At 41.2% G+C, this 23,673-nt stretch overlaps 1 protein-coding gene across 4 annotated transcripts in view; it reads right to left on the bottom strand.

Moving 5' to 3' along the window:
* Positions 1 to 2,832: 2,832 nt before the first annotated feature.
* Positions 2,833 to 23,673, bottom strand: part of ehmt1a (euchromatic histone-lysine N-methyltransferase 1a) — a 41,845-nt gene continuing 21,004 nt past the window's right edge. For all 4 annotated transcript variants that reach the window (XM_012849441.3, XM_036144703.1, XM_021308911.2 and 1 more), the window contains exons 14-23: positions 23,434 to 23,538; positions 21,499 to 21,653; positions 20,029 to 20,196; positions 15,461 to 15,605; positions 15,238 to 15,315; positions 8,915 to 9,030; positions 5,957 to 6,043; positions 5,787 to 5,865; positions 3,366 to 3,541; positions 2,833 to 3,296 (exon numbers count right to left, since the gene is read on the bottom strand). In XM_012849441.3, coding sequence (XP_012704895.2) covers positions 3,200 to 3,296; positions 3,366 to 3,541; positions 5,787 to 5,865; positions 5,957 to 6,043; positions 8,915 to 9,030; positions 15,238 to 15,315; positions 15,461 to 15,605; positions 20,029 to 20,196; positions 21,499 to 21,653; positions 23,434 to 23,538 — 1,206 coding nt within the window. In that variant the 3' untranslated portion in view covers positions 2,833 to 3,199. The remainder of the gene's footprint in view (positions 3,297 to 3,365; positions 3,542 to 5,786; positions 5,866 to 5,956; positions 6,044 to 8,914; positions 9,031 to 15,237; positions 15,316 to 15,460; positions 15,606 to 20,028; positions 20,197 to 21,498; positions 21,654 to 23,433; positions 23,539 to 23,673) is intronic.

The following is a 23,673-nucleotide window of genomic DNA, read 5'->3' as shown; positions in this document are numbered from 1 at the left end:
GTCAGTGGTGAAGCCCATACATGCACACTGCAGCCAGCAGGACAAGTCATTACACCAGTAAGTTTTACCAGTTTTCTACCTGCCTGGCTCTTTTTTTGGGTGCCTGCCCAAAAAAAGAATTATTTAACTGAATCCTGCAAAGTATATCAGAACAAACAGTTCCTTCATAGTTTTCACTGTCACAGCAAATCTCTACCCGGGACAGCTAAGACTGAAGCAGTCCTGTAGTTAAGAGAAAAGTTAAAGCTGTAGTTGGCAATCCTGTTCAGAAACATTTTTGTTACACTGGGTGAGATTATCATTTCATCCAGACAGTAGTCAATACATTATGTATTCAGAAAAAGGAGGTTAAAAAATTGGACCTCTGTGAGAGCTGCAGGCCTGTAAAAGATAGAGAGATTTTTTCATGTGATCCCCATGAGGAGTGGAACAGCAGGTAAGATGGTCTTGCGCATGCACAGTTATTCAAAAAGGGACTTGGGCATTTCTTACTTACATTTCTATAAAAATCTCAGACTCTACCTTCAAAAGTGCTGACAAACCAATGAGACTGCAGTCACCATTTAAGATAAAAGGCAGGGTTAGCACCCTCTAAACCAGAAAACTGCTTCAGCTGTTATCTTCTTTGACAACTTCTTTAAAAGTTTTAGCTTGGTCCAGAGCTTGCACGCATCTACCATGTGCATTGGTAATGTACGACCAAACTACACTGATGGAGCTCCTTTGATGGCAGACAAAGAACTCGTGAAAAAGAGCAATGGAGCCTATGTTCATTGTACTTTCTTTTGTTGAAATGAAAATAACCATTGTTTCATGGTATACTACTAGAAATAAGGTATGTTCAAGTCAATAAAAAAATGCTTCACTAATCCTGAAGAGAAATGAAATGCTGTTGTAACTTGTTATTGGGGTTTCTTCATAGAGTTGTATGATGCTGATGGCTGCAGGCAGGAAGGATCTCCTGTAGTGGTCTGTCTTACAGCCGATCTGGAGAAGCCTCTGACTGAAGACACTCTGTTGTTATATGACAGTCTGACAAAAGAGGATGCTCAGGGATGTCAATAGCATTTTTGATTTTATGAAGAATCCTTTTTTGCACAGTAATCTCCAGAGGTTCTAGAAGAGTCCCCAGAACAGAGCCAGCCTTCTTTATAAGTTTGTTAAACTTCTTTAGGTCAGTTGTTCTGATGCTGCTACCCCAGCAGATGATGGCGGAGGAGATCACCCTCTCCACAACAGACCTATAAAACATCTGCACCATTTTTCTGCAAACCTTGAAGCACCTAAGCTTCCTCAGGAAGTACAGTCTGCTTGGTCCCTTCTTGTACACAGCTTCACATTTGTCTGTAGTCCAGTTTGTTGTCCAAGTGAAAACCAAGGTATCCCACCTCTTCTCCCAAGATGGTAATAGTGTTGAACCTTTTCTTGTTTCTCATCTACAATCCTCTCATTTGTTTTATCCACATTCAGAATGAGATGACTGCTTCCACACCATGCCACAAAGCGGTCCACCAGCTCCGTGTACTCAGCTTCCTGTCCATCTCTGATAAACCCATTGACTGGACTCATTTGAGCACCACATGACACATGCTTTAAAAATATATTTTTCATAAATTGTTATATTATTTACTTGAAATTGTTGAAAGACCATGCATTATTCGTTTTGTGAACACTGATGTCACAATAATAATAAATGATAAATAATTCAAGATTTTTTTGATTTCAACATTTTAAAATGAGATATTTTAATATTGCTCAATGCTCACATGCCTACATGTAGTTGTGTAAGTTAGTAAATAGTAAATTACATTACAGAAATCCCCTTGATTATGTCTGATGTTTTTGACCGGAGGACAGCACGGGTAAGGGGGGGGGGGGGGCTTTGAGGTATAGTGCCCAGGGGCACCACATTGTCTTAATACGGGCCTGGGAGTATCTAGGCAGTTTTCTTCTTCATCCCTGACCACACATCTGTTTTTTTCCCCCCTCATTCAGCAGTTCCTTCAGGTCACTGGTGATCCAGGGTTTGTTGTTGGGGATGCATCTCACTGTTCTGGTGGATGTGTTGTCCATGCCGTTGTTCATATATTCAGTCACAAGTCTGTCATGGCATTGATGTCCTCTCCATGTGGCTGGCTGAGTGCATCCCAGTCTGTTGCCTCAAAACAACTCTTAAGGGCTTCCTCAGCTTCCGGTAACTATTTTCTCAAAGTTCTCTTTACTGCAGGTTCCCTCTGATAAAAGGGGCGAATATTCTGAGCATAGAACAACTAGTTTGTGATCTGATTTGCCAAGAGGAGGTCTTGCCTTACAGATGTATGAGTCTTTTACATTTTCCTTAAACAAATCCAGAGTTTTTTCTTTGGTAGAGCAGGTAGTTGGAAGTGTAGCAGAGAGAGAGCTGTGATTCAATTCACCAGATATTGCCAATCTACTATTAACAACCTATTCATCTAAATCAAGCGTTGAAGCTCAGACGCACCTAAAAATGTTAAGACCGCAGGCACCAAGGACCAAAGCTTCATAAGCCTTGCTCAAGTTGTTCACATTGTGTGGGAGACGATACATTTCTGTCATTGGGCTTTAATGATCCAATAGAGCAGCGGTCTCAAACTCAATCCTTTAGAGGGCCGGCATCCTGCATCCTTTAGATGTGTCCCTTGCCCTACACACCTGCATCAAATGGCTAAACTGAGTCACTAGCATTCAGTCAAGCTCTGCAAAGCCCTGCCAGAGAGCTAGCATTTGAGTCAGGTGTGCTGAAGCAGAGACGCAGCCTGTCAGAGTTTGCACTAGATAAAATAAATAAATAAAATAAAACATAACATTTGGTTGTATGAAAAATGTTAAAAAGTGTTTAATTGCCAGTTAGATGCAGCACAAACACTAAAATAGATCACCTTTAATAAGACCTTATTAAAAAATGTGCTATGCTGCACCATTAAAATCTACCAACAAAAACAAGTTTAAACATCTTGATACACCGCGTAGGACTTTAGTGCAAAACAAAGTAAACCTTCAGCGATGAAAAAGCACAGAATAAGTTAAATCTTCTGGTCTGTGCAGAAAAGTAGTTTCTCTTTAAAAACTGCGAAGACATAATCCTAGAACAATGCGTCAGTTAACACTACGGTTGGTATATGATTCTATAGTTCTGACAACGAAAGGACGTGTTGACACACACAGAGTGGATCAGCATCTATCTGCCTGCAGCTGAGTGATGACACCTCAGAGAACCACACAGACAGCCAAAGTACTTGCTTTTGACCTTCCAGTAGTTGTCGCCATAGTCAATCCTAGTGAGGAAGAAACGTGTCATTATCCAAGAGAACAACAGAAAGAGCCAAAATAAGGTGCCAACTCACCCAATCTGCTCTCCAGCTTTAAGGGGTCTACTTGAGAAGAAGGCTATTCTTGGGAAGCGCTGGTCTTGGTGCATGGTGAACACCCTCACAGCTATCAGGTTGGGCTCACAAAGATGGTTGATGAAGCGGCCGATGTTGCCGTAGAGCCTCGTGTCGATGCAGTAGGGCTCCCCTACCTAAAGAAGACGACCAGCCAACAGCACCAGTCACATATAAGCCTTTCCTTGTTCCTTAGCAATTCATAAATCATTCCTCCATCACATGAAGTAGGTTCTGGTCTTTGACCACTGTTAACACCTTGATTCTTTCTGTTGGAAATCTGCTCATGTGTTTTGGATCATTGTCCCCTTCAGCTGATTTGGGACAAACTTCAGCTGTCAGACAGATAGCCTCATATCTGACTCTGAAAACTTTGGTATATATAGGAGTTAATAGCTGAAATATAAGCTTCAATCAGGAACAGTTTTAATTGAGCGATATCATGCAGAATGGTTTTCTCTGAACCAGTGGTCTCAAACTCAAATAATCGAAAGCCGGTGTTCTGCAGCTTTTGGATGTGTCCCTTGCCCTACACACCTGGATCCAATGCAGTTTGGGTCTGCAGAGCTCCGTTAGTGAGCTCATATTGGAGCAGGAGTGTTCAACCAGAGACCCAGCTAAAAGTTGCACGACACCAGCCATCGAGAACAGGAGTTTGAGATTAGAAAGACAGACAGCGTTCTTTAACGTTTCTCTACTGGAAAGGACCGCTTCTCTAGGATCCTTGCTGGTATAATTCTGAACTGAGGTGATCCCACCTGGAGACGCATCTGGATAACAGCACCTGTCTGCTGCTTAGACGTTTTGTTTTGGAAGCAACACAACCAGCGCAGCGTTTCATCTAACATCTTTGCTTCACTAGATGTTATGTCTAGCTTAATCTTTTCGTTGGCAAGTACTAAATGGTTCTTTTCTTATATTTTGAATACTAACACCTTAGATTAGAACAACAACGTACTTTCGTTTTACCCTAACCTCATCCAGAGTACGGAATCGTGCTCCACAATGAAAACTCTGTTCTAACATCCTATGCATACCAGGGGTCCTCAACTTGCAGCTCTGGAGCATAACATTTCCACAAAGAATGATGCTGATTGTGCGAGGAATATTATTTTTTTTATATGAGGTTATTTTTTGTCAATTGGTAGTAAACTATGTGTGTTGTAAGTATCTGAAATGAATGAATGTCCCATTAAAGAAAACATCTGTTCTCTTTCTGCTGCAACTCCTCTTTCTCTCTCACCACCTTGTTCATCTGTTCTGCTATCAGACTATTCAACCTGATATAAAAAAGCTCAGTACATTTTCAAATATCTCACCAAAAAGTCAGGAATCTTTGTGCAAGAACGCTGAGTTACATCAGAAGTTTACTTCTGCACCGCTGGGCCACACTGTGCCACAGCATGCTCTCCCGTCGGGCCGGTTTTTTGTGATCAGAAGCTGCATTTATGGTCAACATTCTTGAGAGGGCTCCATCGCTCCACTCTGAGGTGGGTTCCTTCGGCTAAAGAACCGTTCTCCTCCTTTCTGTCTGTCTGTCCCCAGAGCTCCTGGCCTCACCCCACTCTCCAGCGCCGCACTGGCTTTCATACCGGCTCAACATCTCCCTCAATGTCTGCAGCCACCAAGTTCAGCTGCTGCTCCTAAAGAGAACCTGCTGTGTGTCTTCCACTAGCCAATGGATGCACCGATGAACGTTACCGGTTGCTTTGCTTCTTACCTGTCTCTGGATTGGCATCGTGTGCCTGAGATTACCTGGCTGCTGCATTTGTTTCAGTCTCATCCTCAGGTTTTGAAAAAATACATTTACTAATAAAATTCCCCGAGCCTCTACTTTGATCTTCTCCTCTTCTCTTTTATTTTCTGCACACCTGACTTCTGAAGACTGGACATCCTGAAATTTTACTTAAGCAGCTAATTTAAAAAGTTGTGGTCAAAACTCATCTTAATGGCTCAATGTTGTCAGTTTTTTGGGGGGGGTTTGCCTTTATTACGTGTAATGTGAACCATAATGTGAACCGGAGTAGCCAAAGAGAAATTCCGCTGCAGTGAGAAATAAAATATTCTGATTCTGAAAGCAATTCTGTGTTGGGTTGGGGGGAGTTGCAGTTCCCCGTTTGAAAACATACCACATATAACTATAGATATAAAGGCTTTATTAACTCAAATACTAAACATTTGTCCACATAATTTGAAAAATTACTCCTGCCCATGATTTAATGATCAGAGCCCCAGTTCTGCACCCCCCTCTCTCTTTCCTGGACCAGGACAATTGACTCATCTGTCCCCTCCTGTCGGCCAGAGTGGAAATAACCCAACATTGTAGATCCTACTAAACATCTCCACTGTGTGTGGTCTGCCAATCTCCATGATGGAAATCACCTTGCTGTCCAGAGTGAAGAGGAAAGAGTCGTTCTCTCTTTTGTCAGCCTCAGCATTACTGATGATCTCCCCAGCGTACCTGTTAAAGCATCCAGAAGGACAGCTTAGTATGCTGCAGCTCTACAGTATTATGAGCACTATAACTATTTGTTCTGTTAGCATATCCTCACTCGCAAATGAATGTTCCTTGAGGGATATCTTGCAGGACCCTCACTCCCCACCCCATCTTCTCTGTCTTGTAGAGCTGCAGGCGGACCCTATAGCAAACGGCAACACATTTCATTTCATGGTGTTGGTGGAAGAGAAGCAGATCCCTTCAAAACAAATTTAAGTTTGAAAAGTGGCATTGATTTATTTTGATAACCATGTCACTTTCCTGTCTCTATAGTTCCATGCATGGGGTGGAAGACATTGTCCATCAGTCACCCACCACCTGCACTGGGCCCGGGGGCGTCCCCGATGCCAATCATTGTGACGTGCTCACGTAATGCCATTGTGTGTGCACATTTCTTGCTAGGTTTCTATTGCTGGCTGCGCATGGGCGTTTCTATTGTTTATGTATCCAGTTAGTTTCGGTGTTACCCATCCACTGTAGATAAATGTCATCAGTTGTTCATTACACCGTTCCCCCTGCATGCTACAAAAATGTCCAAAATGGTGAAACGCTCTGTGACCTGGAGGGCAGCGGGGTGTGAAGCGCTTCCTTTAGATTTAAAGAGACCGCACCAAAAGCAGTTGCACTCACACACCTCAGAACAGGGGTACAAAGGGAACATGGGGGTAAATTAGCAAGAAACTCAGACCAAACCATTGCAGTTCCACTTTATAAAGACCACAACTGAATCAGGGTTTATACAGGAATGAGTAAACCTAATTTAATGCTTTTTAATGCTCTTTTAATGCTCGTAGAAATAAATTTAATGCCATCAACAAGTAGATAGCTAGATAGATAGATAGATAGATAGAGAGATAGATAGATAGAGAGATAGAGAGAGAAAGAGAAAGAGAACTTCTTGATGGCTTTGTTGAGACAACAGAGCACCTCCGCATGCAGTGTTGCACTGGATCCAAATGTTGTTCGAAGACGGTCTGATTTCCCTACGTTAGTGGCAGTAAAGCTTGCTCCAGCTGCTGCTGTGCTGTTTGCGGTAGCTAATGCAGACGTGATTACGTTGGTTACAGAAAAGTAACTTGTCATTGTTAGCTGTTGTCTGCCCCTTGCAGCTGATCTGTGGCTGTCTGCAGTGGTGTAGTGGTCTCTGGAGAAGTGGGTATACTCTCAATGTTTGCCCTTTTAGACCCAGCTCAGAAAAATGCTGTTTTAGAAACAATGACATGTAACACTGCTCTATTAAGTTTACCCAAAAATCCTTTACTAGGGTTTACTAATTTTACCCTAAAATATTTAGCCTAAAACATTTAGATTAAAATATTTCCTTGAGCTACTACCGGTACGCTGCATACCCGCAAACACCCTAGACTACATGTGCGACTTAATGTGAAGCATTGACACCCATTGTGCAGCTTGATTTTTTTTACAAACACGGCAAAATCCTTTGTCATCTTTACTGTCGACAGGCTGCAGCCATGTCCCGAATTTCTCGTTTTCCATCAGCTTTTGTTGAAATTAGCATTTTTCCATTCTCTAGCTATTTCTCCACCTCGAGCCCCTTTCCCGAACATTGTAAAAACATACGGCTTTACGATCAACCGGAAGAAGTTCCGCGCACAACGCGGAATCAGTTATATCTGATAATATATCTGACGAAACTTTTTATGGCCGTATTTTTTTTTAGAAAAAAATAAGGCATTTTTAATGCCACAGATAATCACATTTAATGACTTTTAATGCCCCGTGGAAACCCTGTGAATGATTTCAATGTGAAAAAGAAGGATTTAAAAGCATGAAATGTCCCCTTAAAATCAGAATGAATGTTTCCTTTTTTAGGTCAGTTAGGATTACACCAATTATTTATTTTGCTAAATGTCAGAATAAAGAGGTAGAATTTTTTCCCAGAATCATTTTTATTTGGCCCCGATTGTACACAGCCAAGGAATTTGACTTTGGTTACAGCACTCAACGTACAGACATTTGATAAAGTATATTTTTAAAAGGTGAAAGAAACAGATCACCCAGACACAAATGCTTTGTGAGCAAAACTGTAAGCTGGATGCTATCCTTGCACAGCATCACATGTCAGCCGTTGTCTGAACTCAATGGTGAAATGGAAAAGACCGCAGGGAACTTCTAGCTCGTTTTACAGTGAAAGACCAACAAATTCGGCAGTTTGGGACAGCAATGAAGAGGACCAGTCAAGACTTGAAGGCTGATAGAAACTCACAATCAGCCTGAGACAAAACAATCTCCTTGTTATTAAATTTGGCTGCCGATGCTGGCCTTGGAGACTGGTTTATCTCAAACTCTCCCGAATGTTATGCAAACAAGATGCTCTACCCCCCGCCCGCACCCATTCATGACACCTGTGACCTGCAACAGCGCTCTACTGAACTGCTGATAACATACCATCTAGAACTATGACTGGAAGGGAGCTACTGGGCAGTCATAGGCCTACATTGATGAATGCACACATGCAGATCAACATGGCGATAAATACACCCTCCTATGACTCACTGCCTTTGCTGCGTACGTTATGCTTTTCAGTATATTGCTTTTTTTGTGTCTCCCATGTATGTCATGTATGGGACAATAAAGTAATTTAGTAATATAATTATGTGTGCCACAAATATAAGTACTGAGAACATTTTAAAAAGCGTACATTTTTATTTCATGGTTTGATCAGTTATTGTAGATTCCTGCACTGAAGCACATTACAAATTGATTTTTATTTGTCCCACACCCATCAAAGTCCTGGGACAGGGCTGAAGTGAAAACATGTCACCGCCCGTTGTGTAGGACCTGCATGAGGTTTCTAGATTGCCAAAAGATATTTTGTACCTGATTGAACAATTAGAAGTGGGAGACTCACTCCTGGATTATGTGACTGGAAAAACAAAAAATATTCTTGTTCTTGGAGTAATTTACGTTCTTTAAAGACCATACTCAACATTTGTAAAGCACAATGTAAAAATGCATAAGAAACACCAAGATGGACACAGAACTGACCCACCTGAGACCGTTCTGAACCACACGGTTCCTGCAGGTCCTCCAGCAGGAGCAGGCATGATTACACTCAAACAGCACTGGAGGCTCCCACTGACAGAAGTCCAGTGGTAACCGACCCTCCTGCAAAAACACACAAGAAATTAATGCTGTGCAACAATGGTGTTTGATTATGAATATGAGAATTCTAATTAAAAATCATATTTCTAACCCCAACCAAATAACAAATATATATATTTAAATATTATACATTTAAAGTCCACTAGGAATTTGTGATGATTGGGCAATTAACACTAAATAATTAATCAAATGGAATTAATAATTATCATTAACCAAAATTACCAGAAGCATTTGGCTGTTCTAAGTTGTTGTGGAATTTCAGGTTTGTCTAGTTCAAATAACTGTTAATAATTATGATTTATAACTGCCTTTGGAAATTATAAAATATACAATGGTCTGGGTGAACACTCGATTATGATTGGTCTCCTCATCCATTAATCTCTGATAATGGACACCACGTCGGGCATTATCCCTTACTTATAGGACACCTAAAAAAGAAGTTCTTGTCAAATAGCCTGATTGTTCTGAATTATTGCGCTGGCTCAAACGTTAACTGGTAACGGCAAGAACGTTGACACTGGTTACCTTGGCAACGCATCACAACAAGAGATATTAAATAGATCTATTAGCCGCTTCTTGTGAAAATCTTATGATAATAACAGTGAAAAAAACATTGAAATGTTAATAATTCATTTAATATTTATTTATTTCGTAAGCGACTATGGTATAAATGGGATAATGACCTTTGAGGTGTCCAATAATCAGAAATTAATGGACTTTGCGGAAGCAACCGTCTGACGCGGAGGTATGAACCTAGTCCATTCATTTCTGACACTGGACACCTCGTCGGGCATTATCCTTTACTTAACCAAATCCCCATATAATGTCTTACCATCTGGAAAAGGGATACTTTGATCACTAACCTTTGAACAGCATTATCTCTCTTTTATAAAAATAAGCACAAACAAGTCTCTCTTTATGTATATAAGTTTATTAAAACAAATTGCTCTAATACAGTCAAACCTATTTGAGTCACAAACTTCTTAACTAGCAACACACATCTACTTACTAATAATCAAAGGTAAAATGCAAAACGATCAGTTGAGATTAAGTGAGCAACTGAAATATGATCGACTTAGACCAGCACTTTCTATATAATGAAATCGGTAATTAACGCTTCAGACTCCAGGATGGAAACCACATGTTATTTGAAAGGCAACACTGATTAGCAGGAATAATCGTCAGTTAGCATTGGCAATTTATGTGGAATAAACAAATGTTTGGATCAACTCAGAGCGTTTAAACTGAAGTGGAACATTCATGCGGAACATAATAAAAGGTATATAACCACGTAACATGCTTAGAAAAATAGACCAAAAACCATGATAAAATATGGTTAAATATACCAAGCCTCCATCTTGACAGTGTTTTGATGGTTATTTTTGAGCCGAAAATACACCTTTTGCTGTGCGTGCACACGCACAGGAAGCTGCGTCCTTTTATTGTAGTCCTGTTCGACTATGAATGAGGCAGGCTGACGGACCCAGACTGCCAGTCTATCCCTGGCTGCACTCGTAGTTGTGGTGAATGTGTGCGCCAATAACCAGTTTTTCAGCCTTCTTTTTATTTTGACTCATTGTCAGGTTATGGTGGAGCAGGTAGCTATAATAAAGCGGCTCATCTTGTTCACTCTTCCCAGTGGCTTGCAGCTAGAGCCTGCCCACCAGCCGGAGTAACAGTTTGTAATCTGACCAATCAAATTGCGCGATAAAGTAGCAACATGGTCATGGAATGTTTTTTGTTTTTATCTACAAGACAAATGTTGCAGATCCAGGGCCAGTTTGATAGACACGACAGAAGACATAGCAGGCATGACAGCCGTGGTTTGCTCTGACTTTGGATCAGATGAACTACCCACCACAAAATATGAATCTTCATGAACGACGCTGGTTTTAGGACCCCCATGCAGCCCCTCCTGCTGCCGTTAATACTTATTATGCTTAAAGTCTAACTCTTGGACTGAATGCATTTTAACGCAGATGCATTCAAATAGTCACCAGAGTAAAGAAATGTATATTATATGTGAATTATGTGCGCCGTTTGGAAGGAATTTCGATAAAACTTGCTGTATAAGCGAAAGAGACCGAACATTCCTCAATCGGCTGCTCCGGAATGTGACGTCACAAACAGAACTAGTATCGTGCATCCAGCTGCTAACTCTACGACTTTCGCTACCAATTTATTAAATTTAATTAATAACTCTTACTCTACGTACAAAAAAATAGTAAAAAAAATGCCTTATACATCTACAAACTCCACCTCAAGCATCGGCGACTCCGATACAGAATATATATACGGAGAAACGGAGTTTGAACAAGGTGAACCTGAGGAGACTATATTCAATTCAATTTCAATTCAATTTTATTTATATAGCGCCAAATCATGAAACATGTCATCTCAAGGCACTTTACAAAGTCAAGTTCAATCATATTATACAGATTTGGTCAGATTATACAGATTGGTCAAAAATGTCCTATATAAGGAAACCAGTTGATTGCATCAAAGTCCCGACAAGCAGCATTCACTCCTGGAGAAGCGTAGAGCTACAGGGAGAGTCGTCTGCATTGTCCATGGCTTTGCTGCAATCCCTCATACTGAGCAAGCATGAAGCGACAGTGGGAAGAAAAACCACCCATTAACGGGAAGGAAAAACCTCCGGCAGAACCGGGCTCAGTATGAACGGTCATCTGCCTCGACCGACTGGGGGTTACAGAAGACAGAACAGAGACACAACAAGACAGACAAACAAGCACAGAAGCACACATTGATCTAGTAATCTGTTCTACATTAGATGGAAGTAGCGGGTGAGCCGTCTTCTCTGGATGATGTCACAGTTAACAGAACGCCAGACCAGGTGTACCTACTATGAAGAAAAAGAGAGAGAGCAAAAGTTAAAAGCTGAAATTACGACAGTCATTTCAATGTAATACAATGCAAAACTGGAGAACAGTAGACTGAAGAACAGTAGAAATCAGTAGAGTGAGAAAATTAGACCCTGATGTCCTCCAGCAGTCTAGGCCTATCACAGCACAACTATAGAGATAGCTCAGGGTATGAGCCACTCTAACTATAAGCTTTGTCAAAAAGGAAAGTTTTAAGATTAGTCTTAAAAGTAGACAGGGTGTCTGCCTCACGGACCAAAACTGGGAGTTGGTTCCACAGGAGAGGAGCCTGATAGCTAAAGGATCTGCCTCCCATTCTACTTTTAGAGACTCTAGGAACCACCAGCAGGCCTGCAGTCTGAGAGCGAAGTGCTCTGTTAGGAACATACGGGGTAATCAGAGCTCTGATATATGATGGAGCTTGATTATTAAGGGCTTTATACGTTAGAAGGAGAATTTTAAATTCTATTCTTGATTTAACAGGAAGCCAATGAAGGGAAGCTAAAACAGGAGAAATATGATCCCTCTTGTTGATTTTCATCAGAACTCATGCTGCAGCATTTTGAATCAGCTGAAGACTTCGAACTGCATTTTGTGGACTTCCTGATAGTAAAGAATTACAATAGTCCAGCCTTGAAGTAACAAATGCATGGACTAGTTTTTCAGCATCACTCCTGGACAGAATGTTTCTAATTTTGGCGATATTCCGGAGGTGAAAAAAGGAAACTCTGGAAACCTGTTTAATATGGGATTTAAATTACATGTCTTGGTCGAAAACAACACCAAGATTTTTAACTTTATTACCAGAGGCCAAGTTAATGCCATCCAGATTAAGGGATTGATTAAGAACTTTATTTTTTGAAGACTCTGGCCCAAAGATTACAACTTCTGTCTTGTCAGAATTTAAATGCAGGAAATTTAAAGTCATCCAGCTTTTGATGTCATCAAGACATGACTGCAGTCGAAGTAACTGATTGGATTCATCAGGATTTATGGATAAATATAGCTGAGTGTCATCAGCATAACAGTGGAAATTAATCCCATGCTGTCTGATAATTTTGCCAATCGGAAGCATATATATAGTAAATAGAATTGGTCCAAGGACTGAACCCTGTGGTACTATCTATATATCTAACGCTGCCCAAGACATAGAGCCCATGCTCCATTGTAAGTACCCCTCAAAATCCTTGCTCGTGAAGTGTGAATTGCATAACACACTTTTGTCACTGCCGGCAATCCAGTCCTTTCGCGTATCTTTTACGAATTTATCCCATTTCTTTTGGATCCTTCGGCCAAGTATGTAGCGCTACTTTCTGGCCTGCACTAGACAGCGGTGAAGTTGGTTTGACATTGGACATTCAAGCTCCGCGGAGTCAGCGGAGCTTGACTCCGCGGAGATTGAATGTCCAATATCAAACCAACTTCACCGCGATCTGCACTACAGCCACCAACTACGCACCTAGAAGGCATTTTATTGTGGACTTAGTTTGGCGATTTTTTTTTTTTTAAAGCGCTTGCTCAAAGTAGACGTGGATCAGCAGACTTGGTGTGTGAAAGAAGATACTGGAAAACATCCATATATATCCTTGTTCGCCGTACCGGTTGTACAACGTAAACGCTTGTGTGTTTCTATGCAAGTTCGCTTCGCGCATTCTCTGTGTTCTTGAACTGACGTCACACGTCGGAAATGGCTGATCGTAAACGGAGGGAGCACTCAAACGCGGAATACCATAATCGGTGTAAAAAATGAGCGATATTTCATATTTAAACTTAATTTGAACACTGTTGATACATGAATATTGAAAGTTTACCTTGTTCTGGATGTTATTCAATGGTTTTCAGGATATTTTTTCGGTCCAAGAGTTAGACATTAATAAACAAAGAAAGAAACCCCCAGGTTGGTGTGGACTCACAGGTTATATCCACACAAAACTAAATGTTGAATCACAACAGAAAAGTTTGAGCATAAAGATGAAACAGCATGAAGCCGGGGAGTAGTAACAGGCGTAATGCTTATGCCACGCCACTAAGTGGCGCGGTAATGCTGCCATAGAAGTAAAGAACTAAAGCGCAGGGCAAAAACAACAAGCGCAGGAGAGAGAAAAGAGCCGTTTGTGTGGACTGACGATAAAGCAGTCTTCAAAAACGCTCCACTCTGGGAGCAAGTTTCAATTGTCGTCGGTCGTCGTTGGGGCACCCTCTCCGACCACAATATTTGTCAGATACAACCCAACCCGGCTTCAACTGGATGGGGCCTCAGGCTACAGTCAACAGACCCTCTACCTAATTCCACCAAAAACGCAACTTCTGGACACAGGGCTGAAAGGGGAGCTGTTGCAATCCTGTAGAACAGGGGTGTCAAACATATGGCCCGCGGGCCGGATCCGGCCCGCCGAACAATTTAGTCCGGCCCGGTGGCAAAATGCATTATCATTATATAAAAAAAAAAAATAATAATATAATCTTTTTTTCCCCCCAGTGTCCTGTCTGGCAATGTGGCAATAAGAATTGTTGTCTTAATGCCAAAAAGAGCCCATCAGATTTGACTTTCACAAGTGGAGCAGTACTGCTTTTGCCATAGTGCTCCGCTTGATTTATGAATGTGAATAGTTTTATTATGATTCATGCGGGGAATATCTAAAATGATATGGACACTACAATGGGAATGTAGGAAAGGAAAGGAAGAACAAGAAAAAAAGAAAAGGTGAAAGAAAGAGAAGATAAAGGAAGAAAATGATAAAACAAGTATTGAAAACATGTAATTCGTTTAATTGAACATCTGCAGTTCCTATATTGTCCACGGGGGGCGCTGTGTTTTAATTAGCAGGTTAAGCTTCAGGTGTGGAAAAATTTAAATAATTTCTTAATTTTTATCTGTTTGATGTATTTGGTCATGCAGGACAGTGTTTTTAAGTTCCAAAAAATGTGAATAAATGTTTTTCAACATTGTATAATCACTGTGATCAGTTCTAATGCATAATGCACAAGTAAATATTTAACTGAGTAAAAGTATTGTTGAAATTGCACATACTTTTCTTAAAAAACGCTGAGGTTATTCATAATATATTGTGTAAAAGTGAAATTAATTTAATATAAAAATCAACAAGTCCCCGTTTATTAGTTCTATTTAATCTTGCAAGGAGTTTACTCCTATGGCTCTCTTGAGATCAGATTAAGCTGAATGCGGCCCCTAAACCAAAATGAGTTTGACACCCCTGCTGTAGAATTTACATTAAAGCACCTCACAGCCTACCAATAGTAAAAGATGGAATAGAACAAGACTTTTGTCATGGGATTTCCAGAGTGTGTGTGAGTTGTGTGTACTTACACTGTCATACCAACATCGCAGACTGAGCTGACCACACATACAGGAGCTGGATGAGCAGTCGTCTGTACAGTTGCAGTGCTTTGTGACAAGTCAAACAAGTGAGCTTTCAGGACATTTAACAATTTAGAACTTAGAAAATAGAAAGAGTTAACATGCTGCATGCATGATCTCCCCAAGGAGCCTATGGTACGTTTAGACTTCACAGGTAAAGACCAAGACTTACCTGAAGATGGGTGATGTCCTTGTCTATGTTCAGGGGTGAGCTGAGGCAGTTGTCTGGTATATATTTAAAGTTCTCCGGACAGGGTTCATGGTCAACGCCATTAACACAGCTGATAGGAACTGCCTCATATCCCCGGGAAATATCCCTATAGGAAGAATGAATGTTATCATCTGAAAGGTCAAATAAAACAAATCGGCTATCGGTTTTACAAAGCGCCTCTATTCTCAAAAAAAAAAAAAAAAAAAAAAAAATCAATCCATTCCTTAACCTACACAGATGGCTGAGAGACACGCGGTATAAAGAGATCTGATTAGTCTGGTGGGGACAGGTCGACAATACAATCAATCAACAGCCATCTCATGCAAGTACCCTAGCTCAGCAAAAAAGAAGGAAGTAGAAAGGCTAGCCTGGCAGCGTAAAAAAGGAATTCTACTATTATCTTTCTAGCTCAATGAAACAGGTTTGCAGTTTTGTGCCGTATGCACATACACTACAGCAGTCTGTGCTCAGTGCAACGCAACTCATCTTCATACAGATGCACTGTTGAGAGATTTTGTTGTCATTTTGAAATCACTGAGTTTTTTTAAGGGGCCTTCCTACACCCGTAGCTCCCTCTGCTTGCATGCAATGGTTTCCCGATGCGAACAAGTTTTGAAGTTAAATATTATTTTTTTCTTTCCCATACAATTGCCTGAATTGTAAAATTAATTATCTTTTTTAACCACAGTTGCCTCTAGTTCTAGCCCCATCAGTCAGTTTGATAGAAAGATCTAGGCTGAATCCTTTTCGGAGGATTTTGTCAAAAGATCTTTTACTTCGGACAAAATTTGTATCGGCTGTGTTGGGATCGCACATTCAGCACGGATAGCGAATCCAGTCAACTCCGCCTCATTTCCAACCAACTACTTGATAACTCTTGATAACGATCCATAGTGTTGATGCACTGGCTCACTCGTCTTTTTTTCTGTGACTGGCAACTTGAGGGAGCCGTGATTCCCTTTCCACTTCAGTCTCACGGACCCCTGCTGCTTTGGTCTGGCTGCAAACTCTGCTATGAAGCTTATACCTGCCTGCAGCCATAGCGGGGTTGCAATGATGACGGACAGCGGCCTTACAGACAGCGGTGTCTGTGAGGCACTCATGGCAGCAGTCTAAGTATTTTAGATTTAGAACTAGTGATTCCTATAGTCTCTGATAAACAAATGCAACATCACCATTGTGCCTCCTGCCAAAAAACAAAAACTGAAGCATGAAAATCTCCCACTTTGTGAAATCTTCCATCAACTTCACTATTGGCTCTGATCCAAAGCCACATTTTCTTAGATCTTGTTATGCCATAAGTACGCCATGATGAATAATTGATCTCAGATTGAATTCTGTACATGTAGTATGGAGGGGGGTCACAAAGGAATTCCACTCTGGCCGCAACATGAGACCCTCAAGGCTTGGACGCCCCTTCTTCCCACCAAGGGTCCTGCTGAGAGCCCTCCTTACAGATAAAAAAACCTTCCTCCCACAGACAAAGAATAGAGGTGTGCGATACCGGGAATTTTTAATCGATCCGATACCAAGTACATACAGGGGCAGTATTGCCAATATCGATCCGATACTTTTAACATTTAAGCTTGATGTATCATGAAACATGGGCTGCACAGTTGAGCAGTGGGTAGCGCTGGTGCCTTGCAGCAAGAAGGTTCTGGGTTCAAATCCAACCCTGGGTCTTTCTGCATGGAGTCTGCATGTTCTCTCTGTGCATGCGTGGGTTCTCTCCGAGTACTCCGGCTTCCTCCCACAGTCCAAAAAACATGACTGTTAGGTTAATTGGCTTCTCCAAATTGTCTTTAGGTGTGAGTCTGTGTGATAATGGTTGTCTGTCCTGTCTGTCTCTGTGTTGCCCTGCGACAGATTGGCGACCTGTCCAGGGTGAACCCCGCCTCTCACCCGGTGAACACTGGAGATAGGCACCAGTAACCCCCGCGACCCCATGAGGGATTAAGCAGTTTGGAAAATGGATGGATGGATGGATGGGTATCATGAAACTGTTGACCTTTCGGTTTTTGTGATTTTTATTTTATTATTACAATTAAATAATAATAATAATGTTATGTTCATAGTGTTTTTTCCTAATCCACCTCTTATATATTTGAATCCTTATGTAATTTTGTCTGTGTTGTGTGCACCTGCCTGTTGCTTTAATCCTATAATTTTCCCCATTGTGGGATAAATAAAGGATTAGCTAATGTTATCTTATCTTAAATAACACTTTTTAATAGGCTATATGTACTGAGTTCTTTCAAGGTCTTAATTACATTTTCTGTGTGGGCTCGAGTAACATATGATAGATAATTTCTACTTTGAAAGTTAACATGAACTGCTGCTGATGATGACCACTCTGGTCTACCTGGATGTTCTCAGGAGGACTGAAACGCCTCAGTCAGTGACGTCTGTCGGGGCAGTGAGAGAAGTTTCGCGGCGGTTGTTTGTGTGTGTTGAGTGGAGAGAGCAGAGTGGGCGGGCCAGGCTGAGCCTGCATGCTGATTGGCTGGTGCCGCTGAGCCATGTACGAGAGGGGAGGGGGAGCAGCAAAGTGCCGTGACAAAGAAGGGGAGACTGGTGAAGCTGCTGCAGTTACCGTACGCGGGATAGAATAAAAAGTATTGATCCTGTTAAAAGAATATTGTTCAATATCAAAACCCGCGTTGGTATCGATAGTATCTATCCTAGGATCGATCCGCCCACCTCTAACAAAGAACACTCTTCTCTTCAGCATTCTTCTGCAGACCTCTTCAGGTCTTCAGCAGCTGCACAGACCACCTCTTCAGGACAAAGGAGAAGGCCTGAACCATGAGGCCATATGGCCTCCTCTGCTGGGACAAATGAAGGAATGTAGCTGGGCCAGCCACACTTGATCCAAGGTCTGCTAATGTCGTCTGCCGGCTTCAGCAGAGGACCTGACTGAATCCGGACAAACAACACACGAAATACAAAGCTAAGTCTTCTGCTTAACCTCACAACCGGCAGCAGGAGCAAAGATCCTGCATGCGAAACAGCTCTGTGTATTTTTCCTCACCCTGTACAAGGAAGCGAACCCCCGATGGAGCTGAAGGCTGGATGCTGAGGAAAACCCCTGCTCAAATCGGACTGCATCCCGGTCAAAGAACGTGGCCTCCAAGCTATCCAGACCACGCTGTTAGCTACATGCTGCTGCAAGGCTAACGCTAGCCTGCCAAGAGGCAAACCAACAACTTCCTCCTTCAACGCTCCTTCCGTGAATGGCCAAAATTGGACAGAACTGACAAAGGACAGAGGTTTGGGCAGCGAGCTCAGGGTGAAGTTAAAAAGGTTTATTGGGAAATGTCTTGTAAACCGTGTACACCTGGTGTTTTAAACAAAAGGCTAACGATATAGCATTGCTAGCATTTGGTACCATGTCACTGTTGAGTGCTTTTTAAGGTTTTAACAGAAAGGTTACCTCCACAAGGGTTTCATACATTGATGGGACATTAATGTTTATGTTATCCAGCCAATCATTATGACTAAAATAAAGCAAAAGCTTTCATTTGTTAACGCCGAGCGTCCGCTAGCCAACAGGATATTAGGCTTGCTAACATCCAGTTTCGGACATTTCAAAAGGAGTTTGTTTTAAAGCATAAAGCATAACTGTTCTGCTCCGCCATCCTCCGATGGTGTTATGAGCCTTATCCCCGCATTACTACCGAATATTAATGTTGGTAAAGGCAATTTTGATAACTTTATGTTGTAACCTCTTAGCCACCGAGTTGCTACAGCGACCCCAGAAGCCTGGAGGGAGAATCGCATTAACAAACTCAGTCGTAAGGGTTTAAATGATTTTACAGGACAAACCAGTCCTGAGAATATTATCCATCCATCCATCCATTTGCTGATCCGCTTTATCCCTCATGGGGTCGCGGGGTGCTGGTGCCTATCTCCAGCATTCTCAGAATATTATTTAAACAAATAATGTTCTGTTTAACTTGGGCCTTGCATTGGGAATGGATTGAAATACATGGCAAATGTTTTAACTCCATTCCATGTTTTTGGAATCAGACCTTCATTGAACAAGGATTCACTGAGTTATTCTGATCATGATCAACCACTCTTGTTTGTCTTTTGTTTGTTTTTGCATGTAAATAGTTCCTTAGCTTAGCTTCTTTTTATCGTCATTTTGCTTAGTAGTTTAGTTAAGTTTCACTAGCCTAGTCGAGAGGATTTATTAATCAAAATATTGTGCTAATTCAGGTAAACAGCATTACATAGTGATGTTCTCTGGATGTTCATTTTATTTCTGTTATTAAATTCTTGGACTTGAAAAGAAGTTGTCACTCCTTCATTCTATGTGTGTGCAGGTTTTGCTGTTAAAAGATCGCTAGTGCTCGAATTCATCCCTTTCAACCATTGTCTTGATATCAGCTTAAGAGCTGATCATCACCAGACAATAGTTAACAGACAGAGAGTTATTTATGAAACATTAAATAACTTTAAACAGTGTATAATTGCACAACAATCTTGTTCCTCCCTAAAGGAATTGATGTCATTTCAGCACCTACCTGCTGAGCTGTCGCTCTCCTTGACAGTCTCGTTCTCTCCTGGCATCAGTAAGCTTTTTGTTGGTGTTGAGAGCTGTCCACACCTTTGAGCCGCTCACACAGATATCCATAGCTGTGTCCCCTTCCTTGTTCTTCATAGATATATCTGCTCCATGACATAAAAACAACCTGCAGACCGTATAAAGTAACGGAAGCACCAGAGGCTTTATCAACAATGAAAATTGCAAATGTTACAGTTGCTGCATCCATTTCATTGGAAACAAAGGTAACCTTTCTATGCCTCGGTTATACATAAAGACAGACGAAGGAACATAGCCTCTGTCAGTTATGATTACATTATTGAGCATGACGATCATAAGAGCTTAAACAGAACAGGCATCTGGGCTTCTTCTTGTTACTAGAAAGCTTCTTCAGGTCTGACCCATGGCTTATATTCAGTGGCACCAGATTAATTTTTTCCTCACCTTGCGTACATTGCACCTTCACAGTCAGGCACACGTGCTCATTGTTGTCACAGTAATGTTCATGTGTAGCCTTTTGATCACAATCATCAGAATAAGTCGAAAGGTAACAAGAATCTTTTTTCAAATGGAAATACTTTAACCTAAGGACCAGTGGTCATATTATGATCAGTATGATCATAAGAACCATTATGATAGCAGAATTCTGTCTTTCTAACAATCTTACATCTAAAAACCAAACCAAACTCCTCTTTTTGTTTTAAAACCATGGATCCTGATTTATTGTTGGGCTTTTATGAATACCCAGAATTTTGACATACCTTTCTACTGCGGTATCTTTAATACAAACAGAATTAAAGATATAACAGTGACTTTCTATAAAATGTCATGGGCTAAGTAAACGCATGCATACCAAGGTACCTGTGTCTCGGGACTCAGGAGATTAAAACAACACTTAATGATAATGAGGGTTCCTGGTATATTGTATCACTGTCTCAGATGTCTTGCAGGAGGTCCACCCTGCTTCTGCTTCCCATCTCCTGCTGCCTTAATCTCCCACGTTTCTTCATTCATAAAAAGTAGTAAAACTTCCTGCTATTTGTCTTTTCTCTGCACCTTGTCTACATTCCTCCAATGGAAGGTTCTCAGTATGGACTGGTAACAAATCTAACATACAGCTTTAAGCAGACGGAATTTCTCCTATGAGTTGTCTCTACAAATAGACTAAACATACGGAGAATAACATAACAATTTACAACAAATCCTTATTTTATGTGATGTTTGGCAACCTTAGATGCATTATTAACAAATAAACTTAAGATTTCTGTATTTACTTGACTATTTTTTTTCCAGACTTGGACTGTTCTTGTCAATAATATCTCTACTCCTTCAGTACTGCTCTTTTCACACCATCCTAACGAGAACGTTTTGGCTGTATTAAAGTCCGTTTTGCTTCCTGTCTGATCTGACGTGGATCCAGCAGATCTCTGACTGTAAACTACACACTCACATGACACACTGTAGGTGGTTCTCTCTGGCAGCAATATGAAGTGGCGTGTCGCCGTGAATGCTAATGGCATTCAGGTAGCATCCAGCCTCCAGCAGGGCCTGGGCGATGTCCCTGCAGCCTGACAGAGCCGCCCAGTGCAGACAGACATTTTCTTCCTGCATAAAGCCCAGACTAGAGGTCAGAACAGCCCAGTTCAGAAATATAGCACTTTTACTGAAGTATACACCAGCACAGACTCTACAGACAACCGCTCTCCCTCAAGCAAAACTGCTTTTTAAATAATTACCCCGTAAGGGTAGTGAACAGAACCTTCTTTACAAGTTGTCTTGGGAAGGTTTCTACTTTGTGTCTTGCCCAGACTAAATGGAAGTTGCTGCTTTTCATTGTTGCTAACAGATCCAATACAGCTCAATGCTGCAGTTGAGTCAGCAAACTAGGTTTCCCTTGACATGTCGGGGCCCACACAGAGCAAAACACCAAATAACCAGCTTTAATCATTTACAAGACTTCTAGAACAAAGTGGAGGACGTTTCATGTCATGTCTGGCCTTCACTGCCTGAGCTAGAGATGGGATTACCTGCACAGGTTTTATCTTTTGCACATATACTCGGATACTTCTCTGTTTGGTCGTTTCTGGTGCAGTTTAAATAAAAGACGAGCAGAAAACGGGACAGTGACAAAAAGCTTCTCACCACTGTTAAAACAACAGGACACCTGGTGGTGATGATGGGAAGATAATTGTTCCCTGCGTTAATGAAGTTACAGCAACATGCCGTCTGTCTTAATAAACGCGATAACATTTTTATTTCTGCTTCAATTTGGCTCTAAAAGACAACAAAAACAGTGGATTAAATACCCCTTTTGCTCCCAAAAATAATGACAAGCTTCGGCTTTGCACATATAAACGCATTTTTAATGTGCAGCGAACAAAGTGCGTTTCCTAACTCATAGAGAAATATTGTCATTGTTAGGATGTTGTTCCATTACTGAGCAGCCTGACACTCGTTGGCTTGTTTGTGGTGTTTTAATGTTTCTAACGGAAGTTAATGAGGGCATCTGATCCTGAGAGCAGCAACAGCTCAGAGGTAAAATCAGTCTAAGTTAGAACTGCAGGCAGCAAACACTGCAAACATCTTACACAAACTAGAACTGCACCATTTCAGGAAAAGATTTTAATTGCAATACTGTTGCTGAAGATTGCAATATACCACAGTTATGCAGGGCATTAATGCATGACAAAAGGCATATATCTTATATCTGCATCCAAGCAGTCTGTTGGGATCCTGATCAGATATAATGTGCAGCTCTACTACAAACAATGCTTTATTTTTTTCCTAACACCTAAGTGTTAATTTGAAGAGATATATATAAACATTGGTTTGATATTTTGTTTGATCTAAAATCTTAAAACAAATATATTGGCTCTTAAATGTTCTTGTAAATCACACTGGGTCTATTACTAGGTCAAACTGTAACTTATCTTTTCTCAAAAGATAATTTGGATTTTGCGGCTCTAGACAAGTTTTGTTCAATAGGAGGAGCGAGGGCGAAGATGTCTATGGATTGTAAAGGTCGCTGGCGCCTGGCATGGGGATACTCAGATTATCATTAGGAGAAGTCCTAGAGCATTGTTTTCTTTTTCAATTCTTTTTCTGGGTTTTTTACAGCACTAGTGGCTGGATTTTTAACAAACTAGGCTGACAGGAAAGAGGATTTAAGAAAGGGGGTAAGGCATGCGGTAATGGACCTCAGGCCGAGCATTGTTTTGACCTCATTAATTGACCTAGATGCATACTGCACAATACAAAGGATTACGTACAATTTAATTTACTCTAGAAAACCTAAGTACCTAAGGTGTCAGCATGACAGAAGAGTCTGCAACAGTTCTCTGTGTAAATGCCCTGTCCAGCCATATTAGGGCTTGTTGACGCTTACCTTGTCTCTGATGTTAACATCAGCCCCTCTCTTCAGAAACAGAAGAGCAAGCTCTTTGTGCTTGTGTTCAATGGCCCAGGTGATGGGTGTCCATCCTCCATTATCCTGGACAGACAAAAGCTTGTAAACTCATGCCAACATCTTCACATACAGGGGTTTTGTTTTGATGGGAAACTCAGATCTGGCCACTAAAATGTATGCTGGGGGCTGACATGTTAGGTGTAAGAGCAGGGCATCGCA

The sequence above is a fragment of the Fundulus heteroclitus genome, chromosome 12 (genome assembly GCF_011125445.2).
Source record: "Fundulus heteroclitus isolate FHET01 chromosome 12, MU-UCD_Fhet_4.1, whole genome shotgun sequence".
In the NCBI taxonomy this organism is placed as follows: Eukaryota; Metazoa; Chordata; class Actinopteri; order Cyprinodontiformes; family Fundulidae; genus Fundulus; species Fundulus heteroclitus.
This window is presented reverse-complemented; position numbering and strand designations above follow the sequence as displayed.